Source organism: Varroa destructor, unplaced genomic scaffold (genome assembly GCF_002443255.2).
Source record: "Varroa destructor unplaced genomic scaffold, Vdes_3.0 BEIS01000005.1, whole genome shotgun sequence".
NCBI lineage: Eukaryota > Metazoa > Arthropoda > Arachnida > Mesostigmata > Varroidae > Varroa > Varroa destructor.
In genome coordinates this window covers 39,205,074-39,218,141 of record NW_019211458.1, presented here as the reverse complement: position 1 = coordinate 39,218,141, position 13,068 = coordinate 39,205,074, and the positions used below count along the sequence as shown (strand labels likewise).

General features: G+C 40.3%; 1 protein-coding gene and 1 long non-coding RNA gene across 5 annotated transcripts in view; one reads left to right on the top strand and one right to left on the bottom strand.

Moving 5' to 3' along the window:
- LOC147755675 (uncharacterized) overlaps positions 1-13,068 on the top strand; it is a 104,273-nt gene extending 91,205 nt beyond the window's left edge. Inside the window, exons 7-10 of one of the 3 annotated variants that reach the window (XM_086989948.1) lie at positions 522-563; positions 1,846-5,217; positions 5,939-6,015; positions 6,443-7,283. In XM_086989948.1, coding sequence (XP_086846074.1) covers positions 522-563; positions 1,846-1,860 — 57 coding nt within the window. In that variant the 3' untranslated portion in view covers positions 1,861-5,217; positions 5,939-6,015; positions 6,443-7,283. Of the gene's footprint in view, positions 1-521; positions 564-1,845; positions 5,218-5,938; positions 6,016-6,442; positions 7,284-12,443 lie in introns of those variants that run through there. The other 2 variants (XM_086989950.1, XM_086989949.1) reach the window with 2 other exon arrangements.
- Positions 1,460-6,526, bottom strand: LOC147755676 (uncharacterized). Of its 2 annotated transcripts, none has more exons than XR_015328226.1 (3): positions 6,392-6,526; positions 2,812-3,238; positions 1,460-2,488 (listed from the first exon to the last, which is right to left on the bottom strand). It is a non-coding gene; the product is annotated as an uncharacterized LOC147755676 (long non-coding RNA). The 2 variants fall into 2 exon arrangements; XR_015328225.1 differs by lacking the exon at positions 6,392-6,526 and adding an exon at positions 4,510-4,625.

Sequence of the window (13,068 nt, the reverse complement as noted above, 5' to 3'; positions counted from 1 at the left end):
ATTTTTGCCACGTCGTAAGATTAATCCCGTTCGGGAAGCCGTCAACTGTTGACCCAACGTGATTGGTAATCACTTTCAAGTCGTTTATCTGACCTTAACGATTTTAATGCTGGTAATCTATGGCGTGACCGCACGCTGAAGCTTCTCCATCTGCTGTTACTTAGGGGCCGATAATTTATAATAGCTTTCGTCAACCAGCGCTAATTTTGCCGCCACTTTCACTATCCCTATACCGTTTCAATTTCCATCACTAGGTTTGTCTTCTAAATTAAGTTAGCACGCATACGATTTCTATTTCGCCATTTTGAGTACTTCGTTTATAAGCTGTTAGCTGAACAGCACCGAAACAAGCACCAAAATGGTTTATATAATTGCTACATAATAATGCTGCCGTCCGTATTTCCTAGCAGGCTTACGAGAGGCTTCTTTGAAACACACATACAAGCCAATACACACCAGTATCGTATCTATCCTTTATTTTACATACACTGTGTAATATGTATTTGTTTTCTTCTTTCCAGAGTGGTTCTGATGCACCCAGGTGGACCACGTGGTATTGGAAGGCAAGTATACTGAAACAGTTTGGCCGAAGTACATTTTTTCGGGTCATATAGGAGATCAGCGAATGATAGCTCTGATTCTATCTCATTGAATATCGGTAACACCATCTACTTAATTTATCACTCCCATGTTCATTGTAAGAAACAGCTCAGATGCGATCGTTTCTATTTATTCTGATCTAACCTGGCGTAGACGCTCAAACAACTACTGTGCAGCGATAAAAAATTACAGGGTTAAAAAATATTGTTTCAGCATGAGTTGATCTTGAATGAAGATCAATAAACGTAGAACGTGTAAATGCAAGTAAAGTATATGTAACTAGAAGCAGAAAGTACGGGTGGGGGTGGTGTAAAATATCGATTTTGGCATAATTTTGATTAACTGAGCTAAAGCAATGCATTGTACCCAAATATGTGGGTCTCCTGAAATTTTATAGCACCTATACGCCCTCTGTGGTATATCCATCACACGCGCACAGTATCTTCCAGCATTACGTAGTGTCATGCTGACGACCTAAGGAACCCTATTATATATAAAGATCGCTGACCCATCCACAAACTGAGAATCGAACCTGGTACTTTTTGCACATGACATTTTCATGAAGACAAGTTCCATACCCAGGCATACCTGTCGATAAAAAGGTTGCATAAGGTGAAGTTCCATAACCACTCAATTTAAACCAACTTCCGAATCCGTTAACATTTTACCATCAAACGCAGATGAATCAATCACCATTGGAGGTCCGTAGGGTCACTGGACTTAGTCTGTTAAGTGCATGCTTTTGTGTCTACCTATTTAGCTACGGTGTCTAATCTAAAGAAACAATTGATATAGGCAGGTATTTCTTGTCATCTAAGTATAATAATAATACAATTTTTTGCGACGACTAGATAAAACGTGCTACTTATCATTTGTCGATCATTTTTATTAATAGATGTCACAACGTAATCGGTCGATGAACTAGACGGAGCGTAATTTTGCTTTTACTGTGGCAGTTCTTACTGTTGGATAAAAGTTTGGTCTCGTTCCGTTTATACTATTGACATCTTCTATAGACGGGGACAGCCGAAGATAACGCTCCGTAGCTTATTAGAACTAGACAATACTCAACCCTTGGTAACTCACTTTTGTAACTCACTTGCAAAAGATGCTTATATATAATTTTCGAGCTTTTATTTTCCACGCAGCTTATATGGATACTCATATATTATAAATAACCTATTTCGCATTACCTTATAATTTTATTGAATTATGCTATAACTGCTCTTGCATTGGTCATTACAGAGGCTGAACTGGTGAATCTTCGGTATCAAAAGGGGAGACAATTGCAAGTATTGTACCAGTATACGTAGGTCTCACAATTTTAAATCCGAGTTATGAAGCCGCTGCTATGTCCCATTGTGCCACCGTAGGTAAGCATATGCGAAACAAAATCAATCCCCATACACAGAGAGAAAGTCATTTTAGGAAATACTCGCTAGGTATTGCTTGAATAGTAAAACTTATTACAGGAAATTAAAAAAAAAAATTAATTATTTAATAAATACGCTGTGGACAGCAGCAGTAATCAGAGTTTACTAACAAATAAATAAGAAATATTAAAGCGTGAGGGAAAGCGGCTGGGACTTGAAACCGCAAGCCTTTGGTTCGAATTCACAAGGATACAAGTGAGTGTATATATACATATACACTTATGTTTAAGGGTCTATTAACAAGGGTTGTTAGTTAGCTTTATTTCAGCGTCCGTTGAGAACTTTATTTGAAATCTGTGCAAACACCAAACTAGCCCCATGGGACAAGCCCAAAGTCTGAAGGAAGATCAGCGCACTCAGCGAAAATTCTCTAGAAAGACATTTTTTTTTCTCTCTAAGTTATTATATACGAATTGATCTTATCTCGCATACGATTATCTGCGATGTAGAATTATCTGAAAATTAGAAAAAAAAAAAATAAGTAAAATAGTGTTAAATTCATCGAGACAAGAAAAAAAAGCATATGTACAACACGTATATCGCAAGCTAAAAAAGTAAACCAGTCCCAGAAGTTGACAAAAAATTACAAAAAACTCTCTATGTTTATGGCTAGTGAGACTCATGTGCAACGTTGCGGTCAACTGTTTACCAATGCCAATGAATGGCTGATAGGCGCCACAAGCAAGCAGCTGTAAAAGCAATATCGTACGAGACATTGCGTGAATCAGGTATTTTGAAAATAAGGCTCGATATAAAGAATCGCTCACAGCAATCGTACCTGAAAACCGGCACAGTAACACCGCTTAAAGGGAAAAATGGCGCAATCCAGCGACGCGGGTCCAGTGGCTAATAGATCTGCAGGAATCCCGTTTCTTTGTTATGTACGCGGACTCGTATTAGACGGGTCAACACACAGACTCAACGGTGCCATGCTCCCGTCCAGACGCTGGGTCTACAAAGGAGGCTAAAAAACATCTTATTCAGGGTACCACACGATACTTCCGCTGTCACGCTAAAGTCGTACATTTGCCCTCACTGCCAAAAACAGTGGTAGTACTCGTTCTAGTAAGACACCGTAGATGACAGCTTGAACTGTGGAAATCTGACTGCTTCTAGCTGGCCAGTATGGGAATAGGCCTAGAGATCTTCAACGATAACATGCGAAGATGACATTTGCGACACTCGCTGATCATTTTTTTTTTTACCTAGAAGGTAAAAAACATATAGCAGGCAGACTTAGCCACGACGGGGTATTCAAATGGCGGCAGACGATATGCTGATTTTACAGTTAAATTACGGCTGTGATATGACATTTCTAATCATATCCGTTCTGCACGTATCTACGAATGAGGACGCGTGATGTCACGAGCAACAACCCATATCCGCGTAACATACAACCTTTCTATCTAGAAGAGCGCGATAGTCTGCGATAGGAAGTCCGACACTGAATCACACCACGGTTGAATCGAGTTAGCTTTAACGAGTTGAAAGTCGATCTGACATTAAGCGTCTAGTTAGAAGACATACTAAACACTTCTTTCTCTATATTTTGCCATATTTGAGAACTCTCTTTCAATATTCAATATGTCACTGCAGTGAAGCAATAGAAACACTGTATATACCGAAACTTCCAGCACATCATTGCTTGCCATCGAATCAAAAATGTGCTGCTACAGTATGTCCTGTCGTAACATGTACTTTAGCGGACCCGTTTCGACGAAAGGACCCCGTACTTACTCTATTGATTGCATAGGGAAGTCAACTGATAGGAATTAAAAACAAATAGGACTTGACAGACGTTCAAGAAAACTTTGTTGGGCTACTCTGTATCAAGTCACGTATATTATTCATAAGCATAGCAGATAGGACGCGAGGCCTGGACTTTCAGCAGCAAATAGCTGGCATTTAACGATGAGCAATGGAGTGGTTTCAGTCTCTATCCCAGTGTCTTTCCGACGAAGCAAAATGGAACCTATGCAAATGAACGACCAACATACAGATTGCATATTTATAAGTATATTAACATTATACGCACAAAAACATGAAAACACAAAGTATCTCCGTCGTTTCCCCCTACGCTGAATTATCGTAATGCTCGTGTAACACAACATAACCGTCAATGGTATTTCAACGTTGTCTCGGTAATGATGATGACCGCATCAAGCTCCCTGTGTAGCGATACAGACACAGTCACTTATCGACTAGCTTACGATAGGATAGCATTATATGCGTTATATTTAGACGGTTCGGGTACCGTAAAATCGATTAAAGCTTTAAAGAAACACCAGCTGGCTAATTAAGAAGGCAGCTTGTCATTACGAGACAACGTTTGCATACGGCCTACGTCGAGCTGTGGCCTCACGTTCACATCTCCTAACTATGCAGGTCCTCTCAGGCCACTCAAACATCCTATGTACATTCGTGTTGTCTAACCAGATTTTGAGGATAATACACAACAGAAAAAAAGAACAAAAACCTGTTATTCGACAGCCGGCACGCCTGCACAAAGTGAGAGCCCGGGAAGAAGAAAAAAAACAACACACATATTATCAGATTGATCTAGGATTGTGTCGTAACTGCTGATCGATAGTATTTAGATTAAATACGAAGCGAGAGAGCTTGTTGCCCCGTACGTTGTTAGACTGTGATCTGCTTTTGATGTTACAGTTAGTTTCACTTCTATTGTACGGCAGTCCATGCGGGATATTGTCACTTTACGAAAGGTAGGGCAAGCCAAAAGTGCAAAAACGTTCATGGCGAACGTGACGTACACTTCGTATTGATTGATAATGGGGTCTGATGCAATGCAAACGCCGTTTCTAACCGAAAACTTGAATCAAATCGATGCTTGAGTTCGAATGATAGTCATTTGAGCCTATCGCATTGTCCAGCCGAAACAAATGCCTGCAAGGCCGTCATCATTTATTTGTAAGGACGATATCGACAAACAAGAAACGTCGCTCTTAATTATTAGCGTTAATGTTACCATAATGATTAAAAGGAAATACGTTACTTTGCCGTGGTCGGTCTACTCTCAACATACGAACACGTCCATAGACATTATTAGCTAACTATACTACGGAACCTGAACAGGCCCCGCATCAGTTGAAGCCAATAAGGGAACAAGAGAAGACGATGGCAGACAAAACCTCAATGGATGGGTGGAGTAAACATCTGTGGATGTGTAAGCATAACTGAAAGTTTTATTGAAATATATAAAATTGCATTGTAAACAGAGTAGGAGATTCGAACTCGGACATATTTTGTCTGACTACCCGTTATATCGGGCATTCGTTGATCCGCTATGTTTGCCATTAGAATAAACCCAGTTTTCCCTACAATAGAACGGCGAGCTCATCACGACAAGAAAAGAGTGCTTCATTTTTACAATTTGAGCCAAAATCAACGATGATGCAATGTCTTTATATGGTACAAACCTCCGGCAAAATTCAAAAAAAAAAGCTCCCCTTTTCGCCGATTTTTATATGCTCCGTTTCTAGAGAAATATTTCCATGGAGCGAACCTGAATCAGGTTTTTAACAGAGTTTAGATGTAAGCTGTTTGAAATGGCTAGAAAAATTCTTCTTAATATACTTAGGTTTTTTTAATATAAAAGTTAAATAAAAATAAAAACAGAATATTACTTCGCAATTGGGCGATCCAAATAGGGTTAGAATATCTTTGAACAGAGCGTTTGAGCTACATTTGGTGAACTTACCAATATTGTTTGACGCGCGATTAATATAAAGATCTCACTTTCGAAATAAAAAAGTATTATTTTATAGAATTTTATTTTATAGATTAGTAAACGGCATAGATCCCGAATTGACGCTGTAGTCGCAGGGTGTCGTATCTAAATGGAATAACTTATAGATAATTTAATCAAACTATGTTTTCTTTTTTAGGTATAGTTTATTAACAACTAATAAGAAAAAGACCGGATTTAGACCTCATCCGACTATATATATCAACTCAGTTCGAGGTACGGTACAACGGCGTGAATAATTAATGGTACTAAACCTGCTTTGCCTGAACTGACAGGTGTCACTTGTTAAAAATTGATTCTTAATAATAACACTTCAGGATTTAAAGATGTGGTATAAAAACATAGGCATAGTGATGCAAAAAACAATTGAGAACTGGTCTCCAAACATTTACATTGCGTACTATGTATGCCACTTTTGACGAAGTGAGCAAGCTATTAATTAATCTAAGTCTGAATATTAGTAACGAACTACTATTTTTATTTGTAACTAGCAGCCTCTGATCTGAGACCGCGTATAGTAATCAGTGGTTACCTATCGCTGCACGTAAGCACGCCAGTGTGAAAAATGTATACCGTAAAAAAATGATCTCACCTCATTCTAACGTTAGTTCACTTTGGTCTTCAAATCGTCGCAAAACGGCAGCGTCAGTAACGAGCGCAAGATTTAAGGCGTCAAGCAGCAGTACTGCACGTAACGTGCTAGGCACCGTGAATACACGTTCTGTCCACACTGATTAGCAACTGACGTCTGAACAGGATTAACGCAATGCATCGTATCAATCTTAGTCGGCTTCACACGCCCTAAGTAGTCCCAGCAAGACCTGTCAGCTCGACGTATTGTTTTGTCTTTGTTTATACGCAACAGTCAAAGTGTCGTATCGTTTGCTATCAGATTGAAGAATCTTTTCGTTTTAGGCCAACAACATCCACCGGCTCGGTCCATTCGGCAATGGCGGCAACAGCGAACAACGTCAATAGAAAGTAAAGCTTTCGCATGCTTCTTATTTTGTAGTGAGCTTTATGAGCCTCTCCTTCGTGCTTACTTATTTGCCTATTCAATGCGTTTCTTTAATTGCTGCAACGCATACGGCTAAATTACGTCTCGCCGTGTACGTTAGCAATAGCATAAGTGGTACGCTTCACCAACAGTTCCTGGCCAACAGACTGGATCGTTCGTTCGCGATTGGCGGTGTGATGATTGATCGAGCTTGGTTGATCATGGTCGATCCTCAGAACGACCCTGCGCTAGTTCGTCGCTTGGCAGGAAACAACGACTATCAACCAAATTGCTTGGTGTACATTTGCTGCTGTGGGCCTTACCGCTCAGACAGACCAACCACACCCGCCGTAGGAATCGTTACTGGACCGTTGATGTAATCTAATATTATATAAACGATAATTTCTATCTATCATGTACCGCTGTTACTGCATCTTATTGCATGTCCACAATAAAAGTATATGTGTACTTATGATATTAGCGCTAATAGTCGTATTATTATATAGAAACGATCAAAGTTCAACGACGATACATGTAACCGAACGTAGATATTGTACGAACAAATTAAGAACAGTTGGCGAAAATTTCTCTAAGCCAATAAATATATTGGCGTGAGGTTGGGCGCAAGTTTCATGGCGTCACGGAAGAGGCGATTCGAGATGAGAAAGACACTTATTCATTAAACAGAAGTTATAATGCCACTTGAAATTTTTTTGGGTTAATGTAGCCACTAGTTCAATATGTATGACAAGAAGGTAAGTATAAGGTTTTAATAAATTATGTCGGTAGTTAGGGAATAACTTTTTTGTTTCAAACGGATGCCGTTCGCCGCCAAGTTTCAATAGGGACACCGACTCTTCATTTTTACGTATACAAAACGTCTGTAGATACTTTATCCGAACATTGTCCAATCTCCAGCACTGCACGATACAGCCAAAGAGAGCCTCCGAACTTCCAATTCCTGGCTTTTCACTTAGAAACTTAGGTACTCACGCATCTTACCCTAATCATAGATAGATGATTAAATATCACTCAGAGCCCGTATGGCCTTATTCATTGTTTCGGCGCAGTATCAATTAGGCAAACGAACGCGAACCACAATACTAGCACCACTCGAATCTAAAGTTGTCGCTGGTTCAGAGTTTGCCGAGACTCGTGGCCTTTAGAAGTTTCAATGCTAGAACAGGCTGACATTGGCCAAACAAGCGAGTGATATATAATAATCATAAGGCTTTCCTTATTCATACAAATCGCATAGTATTTGCTGATTATATCCTAGTCAAATGGTAATACATACATAAAAAGGCCTTATCGAATGTCGTAGACGCAGCATGACATAAGCAGTATCGTTTAAATGCCACTAGATGCATACTTTATTTATTGTTTTGCAGTACTTAGCAAAGATGCGGTGCTAATACAAAGATATCTCGCAAAAAAGCTGTTTACAGGCTGTAAATTTGAAAAGTAACCCAGCGTCCCAGTTAGTTACGACGCCTGAACAACTACCGCTAAACTAAACAAAATTAACCCGCTAGTCGGTCGGCGGTTATCACAAACTGGCAACGGTTTTGCAAAACTCTTGGGCAGCTCTTCTGGGCAACGTAAACCTACTTCTTAACCTCACCTCTTCGTTTATGATGGAACTATATCGTGGGGTATTGAGATTTACCGCCCACTGCTATAGTCTCTATAAACAGCTGTTACTGCGAAATGTGACAGATATTGATCTCATGTTTCTTGGCCAGGGTAAATAGATCAAGTTGCCCGATTCTGCCATTGATGTCCCCAGCCATCCCGGTTGGTGTTGCATGAATCCTTCCGAGACCTAGCCCCCTACAGAGTCTCATAAATATGCTCTAAATCAGTGTTTGCCTCATTAGAATTGATTCAAAATAAACGCGAGCTGCTTTTGATTATCTCGTTTTTACCCTAGGTTGGGTAAATATAAACTAATCATCATCATAATAGCTAAGAAATTATTTTTGAGACCGAGGAACTTGGATATGCGAAATGATAGAAATAGTACGTAATGCGTTTTTGACTAGCTAGAATTGAACCTTAACCAGTATTTTCACTGGAGTGGTGTAGTGGGTTCTTGAAGCCGCTCTGCCCGCTGAACTGTTACGTTGTGCATACAACTCGAGCTGGTTACCCGTAAAGTGGGTCCGCAAGAAAAAATACTTCAATATCATGCGTTACGTTAAAACGAGACCGTAGTTAGTTCCGGGTAATATAATAGTAAATTTCAAGATTATACATCTTTTCATGCTAAAGATAAACGTTATAATACTGATCTCTGATTAGACCTAACTTATTTAGCCGCTCAACACAGACTATGTTTATCAGTGGGTCGTAGCGGCCAAACCCGATAATATCATGTTTAAACGGCTACCGAGCTAGCTTATAAAGAAATCATCGTCGCGGCGTCGTTTATATGAACCAGCAGAAGTTATGAGGCTGCCGTGAAAACCATTACCACGTATGTCATTGCGTCAGTCGATGCCACTGATGTAATAATACCATTGAATAAAGACGCATACCATCGCGACAGACAACTGCCGTGCGTTATGCCGAAGTTTCATTAACTCGAAAAAGGATACCTCACGTTTTGCACTCGCGACGACGAGAAGACATTTCTCTACAATCAACGGATTGCTCGCAAAGGCAGGTTCGCAGGGAGGCCGAGAACTGAAACCCACAATGGACAATTATATCTAAGCGCCCTTCAGACATCCCACTCGATGCCAATATTGCCGCTTTGAACACATGCACATGGTATTCCGTGCCCAGTTCAGAATCACAAAGGCAGGACGGGTGCCCATTATTTGTTAAATTAAACCTTATTGTCTCCGCCAAATTTACCCTCTGCTAAATATAATACAATGAAGCCACTTTATTGCGCGTCGTCCAGCCTTGTACAGATTTTCGAGGAAATAAAGGTTTACCCTGGATAATGTCCATTGGGCTATGCTGAGCTTCTGTACCTGTTTTCGTCTGATTTAGATCGAAATATGTGATTAGCTAAATATATTACGTGATAGTTAATTTGTAAAAAATCGCAAACGATAATGCGGTTTGGGCCTATAGATGATTCTACATACCGTTCGATTAATTCCAGTTCGTGTATTGAGCCCTTCGCACGCTTTGCATAGCGCAAAAAGACAAATATTATGCCATCCAGAAAGGAAATCAGACTTTGCTTCTCATGAGCTAACGAAGCTCGACCGTCATGTCGAAATTAGTTATAATTCGATAATGTTCTACGCCCTCTGTCCCTATACTTCCCTTGTTCCATACACCTCACAACCCCCCTCATTCCCCTGTCCCCTCTCACTCCCTATTAAACGAGAGTTACCGGAGGAGAGAGCGACGGTTGGCTATTCAGAAAATCGTTATCGCGCACAGACTTCGTCGAGTTCTTAGTCGCTTTGTTCTCGTGCGCGTACACGAGCTGATGAATTGTCCGAGAAAGACATTATGTTGGATCAGTCTTCCGTTCCCGGTCTTTTCACCTTTGAGGAGTTCTTGGAACGTACCCAAACAACTACATCTTTAAGTGCACGCTTCTGGCAGAGAATTGCTTAGAATGCCTTCGACACGTCTACGTCCATCTAATTTGAGAGCAAATCCGCTGCCACCACTTACAGCCGACTGAAAGGCGTAGAGGACCACGTATTGTTATCAGTCCTCACACCAACGGCCAGCACACACACGATGTTGAACTAACAGGGGAGAAGGAGGTCATTTTTATAGACTTAAATGCATCCATATGTCTATCTGTGAGGGCGTACTTGAAATTTTTCAACGTTTGCGAGTAGAGGAAGCGCCTAACTACTGCGTCAAACAGTCAATAGATGGCACTGCGTTTCATGCAGTGTTAGTATATGCGCACCTTCGGTCGATACAACCTCTAGATGATGATGCTTTCAGGTGATTTTCGGTGGGAAACGAGATCGTGGTGGGTATCCTCACCTTTTCAGAGTAGAAAAGCAAGCAGAACAAATATTCGACAGGCCATACTTCAGTCCGGTCGTTTGCTATGTTTCTTCGTGGCGAAAATTAACTTTTCCGTTAATCATCCCAAATGTTTCCTGATTTAATTGGAGAAGGCAACCGAAGCACGCGAAAAATTCTTGTACACACATGCAACTGCCTCAATGGGTTTGTAAGCGGGCCCATACTGCTATTATTGTATATGCGAATTTTGTACGATGCATTGTAGAATCTATAGGCTCCATTGACCCCGAGTGAAAATTGAGCATAAAAATTCGTTAAAAAAACGCGAACGACAACGTTTGTCTCACAGGCTTTATTATCACTCGTATTCGAAACTGGCATCTATTATTTATTTCATCCCGACAGACAAGACGACAGGTAGTGGGTCGTGAATACGGTCGGTGGCTACAAAGGTGGTGAATGATTATGGTATCTGTGTGGTAAATTTGAAAAGTAAGTAATTTTTTTTTTTACTGACCGATTAATACACTTTGATCGAGTGCCGTTTTGATACGAAGCACCTAAATAAACAGATCTTTCTAATGAATGTGTTTAATATCAGCGTATGCCGCCGGCATCCGTTACACAAACCTCTAGATTCTTGCTGGCTTAGCATGATTTCATTTTTCGAAGACGGTATATAAATAGGTTAACATTCAGCCCTGTTTTATCACTTAACAGCAGAATGCCGTGTCCATGAATGTCACGACAAAATCGATCATATGGTACTTTTCGCTGGTTTATATACGTGGATAAACACCAGTCTAAATGAATTAATAAAATATCTACATATCTGATCGTCCTGGGTGAAGAGCTAATTGTCACCCCTTCGAAACGTTCGTATAGGGTAAAGTGGCTGAGGTTTATATCGAATCTGTATCATTTGTCTTTTACTACAAATGAGAATTTGTTTTTGTGTGTGAAGAACTGTTACCACCTAAGGAGATAATGATATCTTTTCAGTGCTACGATTTACTACGTTTTACATTGAAGTACGCAGACCATTGTATACAACTTTTTGTGTCTTAAACGTGGGCGTGAGATAATGTGATAAATGGAGTGACCTAATTCCAACATTGTTGTTCGGGAAGAAGGGCCAGCGGGTGGCAGTTCTAGATCCATATCATCAAGGTATGCTAGCAGCAGCTAGAAACTGACCAAAGCCTATCGAACCCAAGTCGCTTGCTGCCTCAATTGCCACATCAACGTAGCTGACAAACGCAATCAGAAGTAGAAATATCATCGCAAGATCTAACTCGCGAATAAGTCTCGTCTTTACCTACCGTTTCCCTTATTGGATTGTTATAAAAATAGTATTCTAAGCAGCAGCTGCACCGGATACTATATTGATCGCTATTTGTCAGGCCGTTTCTGAGCGAAGGTTGTGTTTCTGCGTAAGTCCTGAATAGGATAGCTAAGGCAATACATACACACGCTAGATTTCCAGTACGAACGACAATGGTAAATGTGTTTGCTTCACTAGTGCTTCTTTATATATAACAAACAATGACAATCGCTCAGTGTACGTCTGGTCATCTGGGCAAACCGTATGCACATGTGTAAGTACCAACATCATTTTATCAAATGTTATTTCTCTGGTTTAAACAGCAAGCCTCTAAATACACGTATCGCGTGTACGTCATTTTTGCAGGAAGAGTCGTCTGATACGAATTAAGGCCGATTTGCGACACCGAAATCAAGAATGAGACCGTGTTCTTCCAGTAACAAAGCGTCCACATTGTGTATTTATGTGGAAGACGGAGACGATAAGGACTAGCGCAACAAAATAAATCTATGCTATTTTCATAGTTATTAGATACTAAAATATAGCCGAGATATTTACTGTTATCTGTACCTGTTGCCGACTGCATGCAATCTCGTACTTCATTATCGAGATATGGATATGTTTTCGTGACTGAAAGCTTACGAAGCGGTGTTTTTTTGTTCTGGCAAGCGTTGTTTGTTTCGATTGTTATTTTAATATAATTCCGTGATGCACTTGTTATTACCTACATACATGAGTAAAGATTAGTGCTGAACACACCAGCAGATGGCCTTTCGTCACCATCGTCAGCCTACCGGTGCCAGCCAATAGCCGGTCCAACATATTCGTAGGCTGAGTCCTGACAGTGGACAGTCACGTCATCCTTAATTCAGGCTCAGTGGAGATGCCGGTTAGACGAATTGTGAATAAGCACATATCGATTTCTGAACCATCAATCCGGCTACTTGGTGTATCAGAAATAGATGAATTGAAGTCTAATTGCTAAGGAGAA